We start from the raw sequence: 15,239 nt of genomic DNA, 5'->3' as shown, positions 1-15,239 counted from the left end.
AGTTCACTATTCACATCTGTCATCTACTATTTATAATGATATTGAATGGGACTTTACTACATTCTGCCTATAGCAAGAACTCGTGACTTTAATAATTTAATTAAAGCTATTTGGTAACACGCCTTGGCCTATACATTATGCTAATGTAGAAGTTATAAATTCATAGTATTATTCTACATTATCCCCAGCGGTCTAGCTTACTAGTACAAATAGGAACTTGAGATTATATTCTCGAGTAAACCCACAATACTTTTTATGGGATTTTGCAAAGTGACTATCAAATATTCGACATGCGAACATGATAGCGTAATTCTGAGCACAGACCCACAGACAAACACCATAGCTATTCCACATTATAATTTTCTTTTCCCGCAGTTTCACCAGTCCCGTGGGAACTACTGCATAACTGGATAACATATAGTCTCTATAGTTACTCGGGAATAGTGTAGCTACCCAACAGTGAAAGAATTTTTCGAATTGGTTCAGTAGTTTCGGTGCTTTTAGGGAACAAACAAACAACAGACAAACATGTTTCCTCTTTATTACAGTAGTATAGAAGTCAATTATCAAGCCTTTAAAGAAAGACCCTATTCTTTACTTATGGCTACCTAATAAATTCGCTTACAAATAAAACAAAACGTAATGTATCAAAAATATTTTAATAAATAACTTGAACAAGGATACAAAGCTACATCATACATACACATTTTTACTATTTTCATAAAATATTCATGCATGCTGAAACATTTTAATAAATGAGCACTATATTCGTTTTATTTACAATATTACCTAACTGTTATATATGAACATTATATTTTTTGGTACCATTATTTTGTCAATTATGAAAATCTAGACTAATCTATAATACAAAGTTTTTATACGAAATGCATTATTTGATATTTTATACATTATTTTCTGATCATATTATGTGTGTAGAATCTAAACTGTATAACGAAAATAGAAAGAAATTACTGCTGATAAACTGAAATAAAAAAGCTTTGTCTATTTATTAGGTGTTAATCAACTTAGTAAATAAAAAGAAACACATCACGCGAACAAACGAACAATGCAGATTTCTCGCATCAAATGCTTAGGAAATATAAATATGAACACATTAAATTAAATGTTTTAAAACTCTGGTGATACACGTTATTTAGTCGAACACAATACTTAATTACAAAAATGGTTACAAGTAACCACTGGTACTTTATCTTCACGAATCCAGCCATATAAATGTTCACAAAGACAAAATAATAATTCGGATGTATAATTTTTTTATCTGATCGCTTTTCTGCAGTAAAAACCACATGTGTGCTACATATCCGAAGTTATTTTACAAGACCAATTAATTGATATAATCTCTATAATACTGTCCACATTTTTAAATCTTTATATTATTTACAATTTTACGCAAAAAAGTTACAATACGAATTAAAAATTTCACATCTATTTACACTATGACAAACACGTGATTTTCACTGCGAACACGACAATATTTCACTTTCTTTTCTTAATTATTTAATTTATATATTATTAAACTATAATCTACATGCCACCTAAAGTTCTATATAGCAAGCCAACCTTTTTCGTCTACAAAACGATATAAAGATCGGGCGAGCTCGTCTGCTAGTAGGTAAAGATGATAGACCGGATGAGACCGTCGCGGACTGAGTCGGAACTCTGGCCGATACCGAAGTTGAAGAAGACAGATTCTGCGGCCACTTGCTGAGCACAGGTGCCCATCGGGTACCAGCCCACCTTGTTGAATACTATGCCCACTTTGTATACCTGCGGATAAAATTTGTTGTGATGTAGATATTTTAGTGTTTAAAATATGTACCTAAATTACTAAATCTAAGAGGATGTAGAAATATATAAATTGGTTGTTAAACTATTACTAGAAAAAAATGTGCAATCTAAACAATTTCATTTATTGAAGATACCGAAACTACTAAACTAAATTGAAAAATTATTTCGCCGTTGGGAAGCTACACTATCCCTCGGTGACCTAGGTCATATTTTGCATAGGAACGGGAAGATTTTTGAGAGGGCAGAATTTTCGAAGAGAAGCGGATGAAACTGCGAGAAACAGCAAAGCATTGTGGTACTTTACGGCAAATTTGAAAGTATTTGAATCCTTGCCGTATCATCGGGTAGTAAATAAATAGCTAGTGACCTTATTCCTCTGTATGTAGACGGGGCGGTTGAACATGATGTCGAGCAGGTGGCGGAAGGGCACGCGGCTGGTGTAGTGCGTGTAGGTGAGGCGGGCGCCGTCGGCGTCCAGCAGGTGCGCGTACAGCAGCTCGCAGTACGAGCCCGCGCCCGCCGCCGCCGAGCCCTCCTCCGACGGAGCTTGTGTCGGCACCTGCAACACACATGGATCAAGTAGTCAAAACTCAGGAGAAAAGGCCTGATATCCTGTGATTTTTCAACAAATTTCACACTTACAGTTATACATTCACAAAATAAGAGTAATTAATACATAGTTATTAAAACAAATTAATAATATAAACAAAACTGACTAAGGTTTACAGTGGCGGCCCTAGGGGTGTGCGAACTGTGCCATCGCACAGGGCCTCGCGCTTGGGGGGGCCTCGCACTACAACCCACACTAATATAAAAAAGTTGGAACTCCAAAGCAACAAAAACAACTGGCTCTCGATTCAGTCACGGATTCTTTTTATTTGTGCTTAATTCCGAGTTTAATTTGAGAGTCCTTAAAAAACAATTTTAAAATATTCGCGCTCGCTGCGCTCGCGACTGTTCACTAGGCAGGGCCTTAGCTTCTAACTTGATTAGAGTACTTTTATGTCCCAAAACTCAAAAAATTTCGCGCTCGCTACGCTCGCGACTTCACCATGCACTGTTGTTTATTATACAAGTTTAGGTGCTGTTGTGACCCAAAGCTCAAACATTTTTGCGCTCGCTACGCTCGCGAATGCCGCTTATAAGTTCTTTTATTAACAAGAAAATAACTCCTAGTTTCCGTATGAACTTTCTTATTTACGACGTTCGAACAACTCAAGTCACAATCTTTCAAAACATAGAGGGCGCTTGGGTCATGATTGCACCCGGGCGCTGAGCTAGAGACGGTCCTGAATCAGTTATATGAAGAGCTGAATATTATCTAGGTGCTGAAATATATATTAGAAAAGAATTTAATTGAAATTTATCCCACTACCGAAATAGTCTTGAGAATTCGAATAATAAAATAATAATATGGAAAAAGCAGTTTTTCGAGGCTTAAAATGATTAAAACATGCTTAGGGAATTCGATGACACAAGATCGACTTTAAGCCCAAGCCCTTTTGCTTGCTATTCTTTCGATCGAAAATGACGTTGTTAATTCATTCGATTATCAAGCATCAGGGGCCCGATTCTCCTAACTTAATAATGTCAAAATTGAATAGAAATCGAATCACAATATGATCGCAATAGCAATTTTAACCATATTATTCCGGGCATTCTGCTACTAATATAAGACCAATCGTATTCCAACGACATTCGATTGGTTTGCGATTGGTCTGCTATTTTGGTGATTTTGGTCGATACGGTAGTTTGCTTTACAATCATATTGCAATCGTACATCATTTGTAGACAAAATGATTCATTATTGAATGACAGAAAGGATAAAAACGTTTATTTCAAAGAAAAAATAGCGGAATGCATACGCTTCAATCGTAATCGAGTCGTGATTGGATCGCAGTCGAACATGTATGTTGCTTAAGTAAAATTAGGAGAATCGGGCCCCTGATCATTTTAATATTTGTTAATTTTGTGATTCTTTAAATATAAGCTGTAGTAAAAAAAAAAAATTAATTTGTTTAACTTGAGCATTTCTCTTCAAACATGACGTTTAGCTAAATCAAAACACCAGCTTACTCTCGCAACACAGACTTTTCACGTAGGACAAAGGGCCTCGCATAGACCTGCCGCACGTAGCCTCGCAATGGCTAGGGCCGCCGCTGGGTTTAATGATAACTTTAAAATATGATCTGTCTCTAGTGAAGATTTTAGTATGTAGTTCATAAGGAATGTACTTAAGAAAATACACAAGAGAATCCTACTTATATTATAAATGTGAAAGTTTGTGAGTATGTATGGATGTATGTTTGTTATTTAATCACGCAAAAACGGCTGGACCGATTTGATTGAAATTTGGTATGTAGATAGGTGATACCCTGGATTAACACATAGGCTACTTTTTGTCAACACACCACGCGGGCGAAGCCGCTGGCGGAAGCTAGTACAAAATAAGGCAGGACATACTCATACCTAAAACTACGCTACAAGTTTTAGATGCGAACTCTATCTATAGTACAGCAATTTAATTAGGAGTACCACAGGGCACAATAATAAGTCCACCTACAATATTAAGTAACATTACATCAACCACAATTAAAAAAAAACACTTCAAAAGAGGTTATTACATACCTGCACACCCAAAAGGCATATATTCTTATCCACCATGAAAGTTACAGAGCAATCCAGCACTGAAGTATTCAAGCAATCCGTGTGCTGTATGATAGATCTTTGACAGTATATCTTGTTGTAGTCCGTAGCGTGTCTATCCATCCTGTCGAGCTGGTCTGCCATCCCCAGGCCTGAGAGGCTGGCGTTGTGGACTATGGAAGGGTGACGGGGTACGGCTATGGGGTCCACGATGGGAATTCGATGTCTCCTCTCCGGGTTTTCTGGGACAACTTGAGAAAAATGTTTGGTTAAGGTTTATGTAATTATTAATATGCTATCATTACGAGATATACAAAATGCAATAGCAGAAAATAAAAAATAACTTTATTTCAAATATATAATGCGAAAGGGAACTATATTTTTTGTCACCAAAATTTATATTTGTCATCAAGTTGTATCACCTAATAAATAGATCTATCGCCACGAAATATTTTCGTTCTCAGATAAACAAAGAGTGTTCCCAGGTATGAATTAGCAAATTATTGTTAATATAATGTGTAAAATATGAGATGGATTACCAATAAAATTGTAGTGCATTACATGAATATAAACTTCGTTCTTATAATAATAGTTTTATTACTTAAATAATAGCTTGGTGCTCAAAATGGTAGATCTGTCACCAAATAAATCGATTAATCGATCCCTGACTGCGACTCCTTTTTATTTGTTATTTTGTCACCAATACAGTAGTTACATTTTATTTCGTTCAGTTATTAAAATAATGTATTCGTTACCAATTTAATACATCAGTTTATAATTTTAATAAAAATATGTTCAAAGGGAAGAGGAAGGGAAGGGAGACAAATTGGCGCGCTTTCGGGCCTCAACGAATGGGTTGTAGGTTGGTTGTAGGTACGATCATACGATGCGGGGCGCGGGCAGTGAGATTTTTAACAATAAATATTGATTATTTTGACTTTGATTAATTGTTTTATTTACTATTCAGCTAGAAATTTAATTTAAATATATTTATACTACCTGTGGAAACTAAAGCCCTTGGGGGGAGGCACATGGCCAGTTAAGTAGTAGACTCTTTTGGTTGAAATGATGATGACGACCACCCTACATTTTTAGACCTTCATGAAATTTTCTAGTGATATAATATATGATTTATTGGTGATCTCTTTAAATTAGTTTGCTTAAATACTATTAGGACAAACCTATTATAATACATACAAAATCATTTATTTGGTACTTGACCCCATATCTCCATGATTTTCGGTAATTTATTGTGGAAATGATTTTATATTGTTTGGTGACTACATTTGGTGACAAATCTACTATTTTGAGGGCAAACCCTATTATTTAAGAAACACAAAATGAATTAAATTGGTGACAGCTTAAATCATACCCAATGCGAAATCACTCAGATTGCACGAAAATACGTCGAAAATCTGTAACCTTCCTCGATATGTAAACTATTTAAGACTGAAAGGTTAATTCAAATCGATCCTGAGATTATCGCGTTTAAACAAAAAACCTTTTCAGTTTTATAATAATGTATTATTATCGTGGTCGTATTTCTAGTAGCTCATAGCTGGTAACATATTTTTTTATAAATATATTATTGCATATTTACCTTCATGTCTCGTGGGCCTGGGGTACGGTAGCAGGCAGGAGTGGTGTGAGGGAGCTCCCTGGTGGAACACCTGGTCTAGCATCACTGGGCTAGGAGTGTCTACGGTCAGCGTCGCTATCTGTAATCGTAATCTTTATTTATGAGGACTATCCAGGAGCTTCTATGAAAATGTTAACATTTATCATCTTTCTTCATCTGCCCAGTCTTTTGCTAAGTATGTAGGGGTCGGCTTCCAGACTTCGATTGTTCAGACACTGCAAGATTTTAATTTGCTGATCTGATAGTTGAGCGGGCTCGTGGAGATGAATGTTAGTACGTATAATACGACGATCAGGCCTGATTATCTGGCCGGTATCAGAGAGACTAATAAGTGTGATTGGAGTCGCGAATACCTTCAATATTATCTGTCAATTGGGCTAAACATAAGCCGACCGTTTAGTCTCCAGCGTTCAGGTGCAGCTGAACACCAGTGTCATACATGGAGCGACTCCTTATCCGACGTCCTTTAATTTATTAAATCATTTACATGAATTTAAACTATAAAGTCAACTTACATTAGAAGAAGGCCCATCTCCAATCAGCTGTTTCCTAGGCACCCTGCAGGTTGAGAAGCCACTGGGCATGGGTACATCAGAAGTACTGGACAATATGTTCATGAGTACTGCAAAGGCTTCAGACTCAGTCAACAATGAGGACCGAGCTGGGCCTACTGCAAACTGCTGGGGGGTTAGTGTGAGGAATCTGATCTTTTCGATAGCTCTGCGGATCGTTGGCTTGTCGGATTTTGGATCTGTGGATATAGACATATTGACAGTTCGTTATTTGTTGTGTACTTTGGGAATCAAATTCTGCAAAATTGATGGAAATGAGACTTCGAACTTGAGTATTCAACAGTTTAAACTGCCACAAGGTCTCGAGTTTGATTCCCGGGTTGTGCCTAAATAGCTTTGTGGGTTTTAGGGATGGTATGCTTATAAGTTACCTAAATCATTTAATATTTTAAAACTGAACTTATTTTAAAACATCTAAGAGCAAAATATCAATCAAAACATCTGTTCAACTTTTTAAAATGTTTGTTCTAATTATATGCCTTTTGCCTCATTCATAAATTAAAGGATACTTAAGAAAATTATTTCTGTGTATCTATAGCAAACGTATATGTTACCTGGTGCTGGTTTCTTCTTGCTCTCATCAGAGGGTCCTGGTAAGGGTTGGTCTGCACTCTCACTGGACTTCTGTGGCTCCTGGACTGTCACTGCTTCTGGACTATTCTCTGCACTACTGTCTACGTTCACCACCTGTAATATTAAGATTTTCTTTAAGTATTTTAATCTTCCCTGTCCAGCTGATTTTAGCAGTTTCACTAGCTTACTGGGAGAACTACTTTCCAAAACCAGGCTCATTATCCTGGATTATTCCTTGAAGTAATTTTTGAAATAGGATCAATTTCTTAAACCTACACATTACACATTCATATCTTTCTTCTTTGTAATAGTTATAATAGTGTAGACATGATTTGAGTGCACCAAAAAAGTCTGGTGCTCATTATTTCGATCAATTACTTAAATAGGTATATCTAACTATTTAAGAACATTTTATTCTACACATAGATATTACTTGACTGTTATACATACTTTATCTTTTGAAGTGGAAGTACCAGGACTTTTAGGCCTCTTTTCGTTTGGGGGTCCATTCTCCGAAGGTGGAGACACACTCCTCTCAGAGTTCCTCTTATCCTGAGCCTTGGAGTACCTCACGGCAGCTTCAAACAGGTCCAATTCACTGTCCACATTCAGATGGTCGAGGGAGAACACTGTGATTACGGTGTTCAGCTCTACATCCTCAAAACTGCTGTCGTTTAAAACTTCCTTTGTGTTTGTGCTGATAATCTGAAATTATTTTTTATTGGGGTTGCTAGAATCAGACACATAATGGGGGCTAAATGTATAATGAAAGCCATAACATTTACATATGAAACTATAGTTTATCTTAGGATTTGAGTTAACACTATCATATAAATCATAAAATTAATGAAATAGTAGGATACCTATTTATTCATGGTTGATTTTGATCTGTGCTTTTTAACTTTACTAAAAGGAAAATATTTATACAGCAAAAGAAAACTTAGAATTACAGCTCAAAGTATTCTTACTAGAAATCTATAGAACCATTTACTTATTAACTTCTTAATTCTCACCTGTATACACTTCTCCATGAGCACATTCTCTTCAAACAGCCTGGCGAACTCATAAGCTCGGCACGCATTACGAGGATACAAGTCTGACCACAGGTACCTCGTGCATTCCTTCACCAAGTGAGGCAGCATGTACTTCTTGGCTCCATAGCAGAGCTCACAGGCTTTGTCAAATGAGCTGATGTTTATGTTGTCTGTGTATATGTACCTGGAATAGTATACATGTATGTATAGATGTGTATGTGTGGAAGAAAATGGTTGTAGTTGGTGAGAAATAGTTGCTAATGTTATATTAGCTATGATGAAAATGTGGGATGAATTAATATGTCACATTAATGCTAATGTAAAAAAGCTGTATGTGGTATTAAAACCATACTTTGAGGAAGTCACTAAAAGTGGCAAATCTTGTAACATAATAGTACCTTGAAGTAAGATAATTGAATTAAATTGCATTGAAATTAAAATTCATGTAAACATACATATTTATGATGACTTTGTTTATGCAATATTAGTAGTCCAAAAATGAAATGACATATCTGCCTGTTCAAAGGCTATGGTATGGTATGGTTTTTGTGGTTTTACTTACTAATCCCTCATCAAGAATTTCTGCATAAACCAAGGGTCACCTGTTTGTGAGCACAAGACTACTTTTTCTGAACATACAAAAACAAATGTTCCCTTATTATTATACCAATGTTACATAAGATTCCTATGTTATCTTTTATTATTTACTTACTCTAGCAGAGCCCTAAAAGCTTCAGGCTGGACATCTAAAATGGGTATCGGATCATTCCTCTCTGCCATACCACCATAGAACATGGCTTCGAAAACTGGCGACGCCATCGCCAGCAAAAGCTTGTGGCCAGCAATAATCACTTGGTCGGGCTCAGCACCCACCAGGAAGGTGCAATCAGACCATTGCCCTGACTTCAAGAGATACTCTCCTCGCTGCTTCACCACAACACATCCTAATTGCCAGTCAGTCGGAACTCCCGCCATTTCGCAACTTATATTATTTTCTTTTTCGTAGCCGTAGATTACTTAAGAAGCGAGAATGTTACGAAATTTCACGTATAAAAACAAAACAAGTTTTATTTTTACCAAAATAGTCACAGCTTGACTAATAACTTAGCATTTGTGAAGACAGTTGTTTAAAAACTGGTCTAATATGTCGTTTATTTTTTTAATCAATAATTAAAAAAAAATATGATATAAAAATTATTGATAATATTTAATGATAATTTCAATACCATTTCTTTTCATTTATTGAATTTGAACAACTAACCGAACTACATTTAATTTGGTTTTAATGTTCCGAACCCATCTTTATAAACGCATCAGTTGACAAACACAAAACTCGTTTAGAAGTTGGCCTATCCTTTTAATTTTTACTTTATCTCTAATGCCACTGAGGTCTAATTGCCTTCGTACGCATTTACACGTAGTTTCTAATAGGTTTTGTTTCATTTGATTAGGATATTGTGATATTTTTATTTCACGAGTTGTTTTTGATCACGTAGGCTGATCGTCTGATGTTGCTGAACGAGAGCGATCTATGTGTCAGTGTCAAACAAAATTATTTTGCCTATCTGTCAATCAATGATCGAATTTACATGAACATCGAACAATATCGATGTAATGTGAAAAGTGGAACGAAACAAACTAATGAAACACCATGAATCACGACGAGATAAAGTCTGTGGTACAGGAAAAGTTCCTATCCAGCGAACGCGTTACAGCTTTCCTGTGTGACGCCAAAGTATTACATCCCGAATGGGTAAAAAAGGATCGGCTATTAGCGATCGTCGAGTTTGGCGATGAAAAGGCAGTATTCTGCTTGTTTACGTCATGCTATCCGCCAAAGTCCTTCACGGATTTATCTATCGAAATCGTGTTGCCGATAGATAAGAGTTTCAAATGTGAAATTGACAACAAACCTTCCGACCCCGAGGCCATACTGTACCTGAATCTCCAATCTCGTAGTAATAAGTATAAGTTTGAAATACAGATGACCCCGCGCGTCGACAACTTCGTCGACGATCTGTTCCGAGGTATCGAAGCTGTGAACAAAGTGCCAACCCAGCCAGAGTTTGTGTGGCTCAAGAAATACAGTGGGAAGATAGATAACGACATTCTGACGCATACGATGGCGCTGCCGGGTGGTGTGCCGCACACGCAGAGCTCGGCGCCCGTCGCCATCAGGGAGAGCCTCATCAAGCACAAAATGTCTGACAAGGAATATGAGTATACATTTACAAAGAAATTCTCCATTTTCTGTGGGACATGGAATGTAAATGACAAATCTCCTGTGATTCCTCTCAAGGGATGGCTGAGTGTGGACAAGGAGCCCCCTGACATCTATGCTGTTGGCTTCCAGGAGCTGGACCTGTCTAAGGAGACATTTTTATTTGATCAAACCTTCAGAGAAGATGAGTGGTACAATGCTGTCATAAGTTTTGTTGATAGGAGAGCCAAATATGTGAAAGTGGAGAAAGTAAGACTGGTTGGCATGATGCTGATAGTCCTTATAAAAGAGAAGCACTTCTCCCATGTGCGTAATGTGGTGTGCGACACTGTGGGAACTGGTATCATGGGAAAGATGGGCAACAAAGGAGGAGTGTCCATCAGGTTTGACCTCCACAGCACATCTATGTGCTTCGTCAACTCTCACTTGGCAGCACATGTGGAGGAGTTTGAGAGAAGGAACCAAGACTTCAGAGACATCTGCAACAGGACCAGGTTTGTGCAGCCCAACCAGCTGCCTAAAGCTATCAAGGACCATGACCATGTGTACTGGCTGGGAGACTTAAACTATCGCATCACAGAATTAGACCCCACTACAGTCAAAAAGTTGTGTAATGAAAATACTTTTGCACCTGTACTGGAATGGGACCAACTGAAACAGCAACACAAAGCCAATAATGTGTTTGCCGGATACACTGAAGGTGACATCAACTTCAAGCCCACTTACAAGTATGACCCTGGAACAGACAACTGGGACTCCAGCGAGAAGAACAGAGCTCCTGCATGGTGTGACAGAATATTCTGGAAAGGAGATAACATCACACAACTAGGTTACAGGAGCCATCCATCATTAAACATCAGTGACCACAAACCGGTATCAGCTATATTCAACTCCTCAATTAAAATAATAGATGAAGAGAAATACAGGAAGGTTTACGAAGAAGTCATAAAGCAATTGGATAAAATGGAGAATGAATTGATTCCGCAAGTGAAGGTTGATAGAACTGAAATTGATTTTGAAACGGTCCGCTACTTAGAACTGCAAGTGAGAACAATCACTATAAAGAACATTGGAAAACTGCCTGTGGAGTTTGAGTTCATTAAGAAATTAGATGAAACTAGCTTCTGTAAGGACTGGCTGATTGTGGAACCATACAAAAAATGTATTTGTGCTGAAGAAACTTGCGAAATTCAACTCAAGGTGCTCATAAATAAGACATCAGCTTGCAAAATGAATGCTGGGACAGACAAACTCTATGACATTCTTGTACTACATCTGTATGGTGGCAAAGATATATTTATAACCATAAACGGAACATACCAAAGAAGCTGCTTCGGGTGCTCGATAGAGGTTTTAGTGAACCTCAACATGCCAATAAAAGAGGTGCCTGTAGGGAAATTAATTGAGCTTGAAAATAAAAGAGATTCCTGTGTCTCTAACCAGTCTACATATTCCATCCCAAAAGAGATTTGGTTCCTAGTTGACCACATTTATCTGCATGGCTTGAAGGAACCCAACTTGTTTGAGCAGCCTGGGTTTCATTCAGAAATACTGCAGATCAGAGACTGGTTAGACAGTGGCTCTATAGACCCAATACCTGGGAGTATCCACTCAGTAGCTGAGGCATTGCTACTACTTCTAGAAAGTACTGCAGACCCCATCATTCCTTATAATCTTCAATCAGTATGCCTGAGAGCATCAGCAAATTACTTGCAATGCAAACAAATTATTATGGAGCTGCCAGAATTCAGAAAGAACGTTTTTCTGTACTTATGTGAATTCCTGCAAGAGGCTCTACAGCACAGTGCTGAAAACGGGCTCGACTCGAAAACATTGTCGACATTGTTCGGCGCCATTTTCCTCAGGGACAATCCGAACCAAACGCAAGAGCCACAGTCCAGGATAAATAAACAAGTCATTGATAAGAAAAAGGCACAGTTTGTATACCACTTTTTGGTAAATGACCATAGTGATTTAATATTCTCTAGATAAACTAATTGTTTGTTGTAACAATGTGTATCTTGGCTGGGCAAATGGAACACTGCCATTAGATGCAAAATAAATAGCCTTGCGATGCCCCAACAAGTTGTCCATTTAACTGTCCAAGCTCTTGTTTAGTACACCTGTACTAGTTGTTTTTAATTTATTAGGATAATACTCAAAAATTTCCATTAGTTAATCTAGGAAATATTTTTACTTTTATAATCCCACTTTAGAGATTGTACCGTACCTTTTCAAAGAAGTCTCATAAAATATTTTACGCTTAATTACCTTAAATGAAGTATGAGTCCACATTTACATTTATCTGTGTAACATTAAGCTCATCGTTTTGTTCAATGTTCTTGGTAAATGACATAATCACTATAATTATACTTGTGTGACAAAATTATTGTCTCTTTTGTGTTTGTATTTAATTATTCCAGATTTTGTTTGTGACGCGTAGAATTAGGATCGTCGCCCACGCAGCATACTGGCAATAGAATCGAATTTTGAATTTGGAAGCAGTTTTTGTAGTCAGCTACTCCTCGCAATAATCGCTTTTCGTCAGACGATATTTCCTCATTATAAAAATGTAAGAAGTATGAGTACCAAGAAGTATTGAATGATAGCAAGACTGTTGCCACAATATTGCGTGGGCGACATTCCCCGGCTCAATTGCTGTATACTGATAAATCTGCACATAAGTCATTGTTAGCTCTCTCAGACCATAGTTGATTTTCTAAGATCGCTTGGAGCCCTGATTCAAAGATCTCTGAAAATAAGAAATATTAAACAGTAATTTTGTTTTTTTTTTATTAAATTTTAATTAAAGTGATGTCTGCCAAATTATTAATTCTAAAAGGTATACAACTTGAAATTGGGTACATTACCAAATTTTAAAATGTCAGTAATAATGAGATAATTTGTATGTTTAAAATAATAATAATGCATTATGATTTTTTTGTAAAGTTGTTAGAAAAAATGCAAATGTGCTGGCTGATTTATGTAATTACTGTGTCAAATTGCCATATTATATGGTGTTCCACTATGTCAGCCTACTGCATTTTTTCTATTGAGCACTTAAAAAGTATTTTTAGTCGCTAGTTCAACGAATCAAAGTGGCCAAGTCCATTAGTTTTAGTTTTTAATTATTATCTTTTTCTTAATATTGTTATTTTATGACAAAAAAGATTTTATGTACCACTTATTGTAACTTATATGACATTTTATGAAGCTCTTTATTATCACAAACTTTTGAAAATTCACAAAAATTTACAGGATTTATTACGATATACGAATAGATAAATGTATGTTGATATTAATATTTACTGCGAAAAGATCCGCTTACTATTTGACTGGTGCGAATGATTGTGAAAGTATGTACACTATGTATTTGCGTGTTACGTGCATATAAATTGTACTCTTGACTTAAAAATAACTTACGTAATCAAAGTGTAATCAAACCTTTGCAAAAATAGCTATGCAACCGCATTTACAATATCATTTACCTATATTGGTGTCAAGGATAGTAGGAAATATGTATTTTACATAATTATTATACTTAAACAAATATTTTTATTATTATATTTATTCGTTCATGTAATAATGAATATAGTGAACTGTTAATTTATTAAATTATATAAGAATACCACAATGAAAGATGTTATATTTTATTTTTAATCTATCTGCTTCAAACCAAATAAATAAAAAAATCTAAATAACATGAACAATATCTTTAGGTACCTAATTTAAAGTTCTATGGTTTCAATTTGAGGACTAATAAGACTACTATACTAATCTTTCATGTTCTGCTTACCCCCGTGCAACTCATCCATAATTTATGACGAGGAAAGTAAAAAACAGATTTCATAGATGGCGTTGTACGTAGAACTTAAAATTACGGCACTAGATGTCGACTTTCACACAATCCATCCGTATCTTGTTCATTCATTTTGTCACTAGATGACGCTATACTTGTATTTAGTTTGTCATAATATTATCTTATTTTCTATTCGAAATTAATGTTTTATTATTTGTCATCCGAAATGCTTCACTGCTGCGTGATTATATCACTTAATTTGAAGTATTTTTCACATTTTGTACCGCAATGTTACGCTTGGTGAAACGCAGCTTCCTAGATCACTTGGTCGATGGATCGAACGCAAAAGCGCCAGATTTGATTTCAGCCAATCAGATAGTTGCATCGAGCAGCTTGTCAAAGTATCTATGAAAACTTCATTTACGAAAGAAAACGTCTACCATTAACTCATATCCTGTCTTTCTTTAGTTTAAATTTGATTCAAAATAACTGTTTCAACGGCATAAGAGAAGTTATAAAGATTTTGTATCGAACATATCCTGAATTAAAACTTGTTAGTCCTTTGTGTAAAGCGGACGTGTGAATTCTTTGTTATCCAACTTCACTAGTTCAAACAAAGACAACATGGAAGTTGAAGCCGCTAAATGTAAGTAATTCCTTTATTTATTTAGTGATGATTATTAATTTTTATTTTATTTGAAATATCCTGCTAAATAACCATCAGAATATAACTATACCTACATTATTGTAGGATTAACGGATCTAATTTGATGAACGTCGTTATCGATCAATATTTTTTGTCGATTGTTCTATTTATTTTTAATGATGAACTTATTTAATTAAGTAAATGCTATGCAGATGGTGTAGCGTAGTTTATACACGAACATTATTTTTAATTGGAAATCTAGTGTTTTCTTTTCAAGCGGTAGGTATCTGGTACCTATTT

The 15,239-nt window shown here is 36.0% G+C and overlaps 3 protein-coding genes across 4 annotated transcripts in view; 2 read left to right on the top strand and 1 right to left on the bottom strand.

Moving 5' to 3' along the window:
* Positions 1 to 640: 640 nt before the first annotated feature.
* LOC124646158 lies at positions 641 to 9,403 on the bottom strand. Its single transcript, XM_047186239.1, has 9 exons — positions 8,986 to 9,403; positions 8,253 to 8,457; positions 7,690 to 7,944; positions 7,221 to 7,353; positions 6,610 to 6,845; positions 6,056 to 6,173; positions 4,438 to 4,706; positions 2,177 to 2,368; positions 641 to 1,788 (listed from the first exon to the last, which is right to left on the bottom strand). Exons 1-9 carry the CDS (start codon positions 9,246 to 9,248, stop codon positions 1,627 to 1,629), a joined length of 1,833 nt encoding a protein of 610 aa, XP_047042195.1. The 5' UTR covers positions 9,249 to 9,403; the 3' UTR covers positions 641 to 1,626.
* Positions 9,404 to 9,819: 416 nt separating this feature from the next.
* Positions 9,820 to 14,133, top strand: LOC124646116 (type II inositol 1,4,5-trisphosphate 5-phosphatase). Its single transcript, XM_047186191.1, has one exon. It carries the CDS (start codon positions 9,925 to 9,927, stop codon positions 12,484 to 12,486), a length of 2,562 nt encoding a protein of 853 aa, XP_047042147.1. The 5' UTR covers positions 9,820 to 9,924; the 3' UTR covers positions 12,487 to 14,133.
* Positions 14,134 to 14,711: 578 nt separating this feature from the next.
* LOC124645943 (stathmin) overlaps positions 14,712 to 15,239 on the top strand; it is a 29,127-nt gene continuing 28,599 nt past the window's right edge. The window contains exon 1 of one of the 2 annotated variants that reach the window (XM_047185927.1): positions 14,712 to 14,939. In XM_047185927.1, the coding sequence (XP_047041883.1) occupies positions 14,918 to 14,939 (22 nt within the window). In that variant the 5' untranslated portion in view covers positions 14,712 to 14,917. The remainder of the gene's footprint in view (positions 14,940 to 15,239) is intronic. The other variant, XM_047185926.1, reaches the window with a different exon arrangement.

Source organism: Helicoverpa zea, chromosome 3 (assembly GCF_022581195.2).
Source record: "Helicoverpa zea isolate HzStark_Cry1AcR chromosome 3, ilHelZeax1.1, whole genome shotgun sequence".
Lineage (NCBI taxonomy): Eukaryota > Metazoa > Arthropoda > Insecta > Lepidoptera > Noctuidae > Helicoverpa > Helicoverpa zea.
The sequence above is the reverse complement of the archived record's forward strand: the minus strand, read 5'-3'. Positions and strand labels throughout refer to the sequence as shown.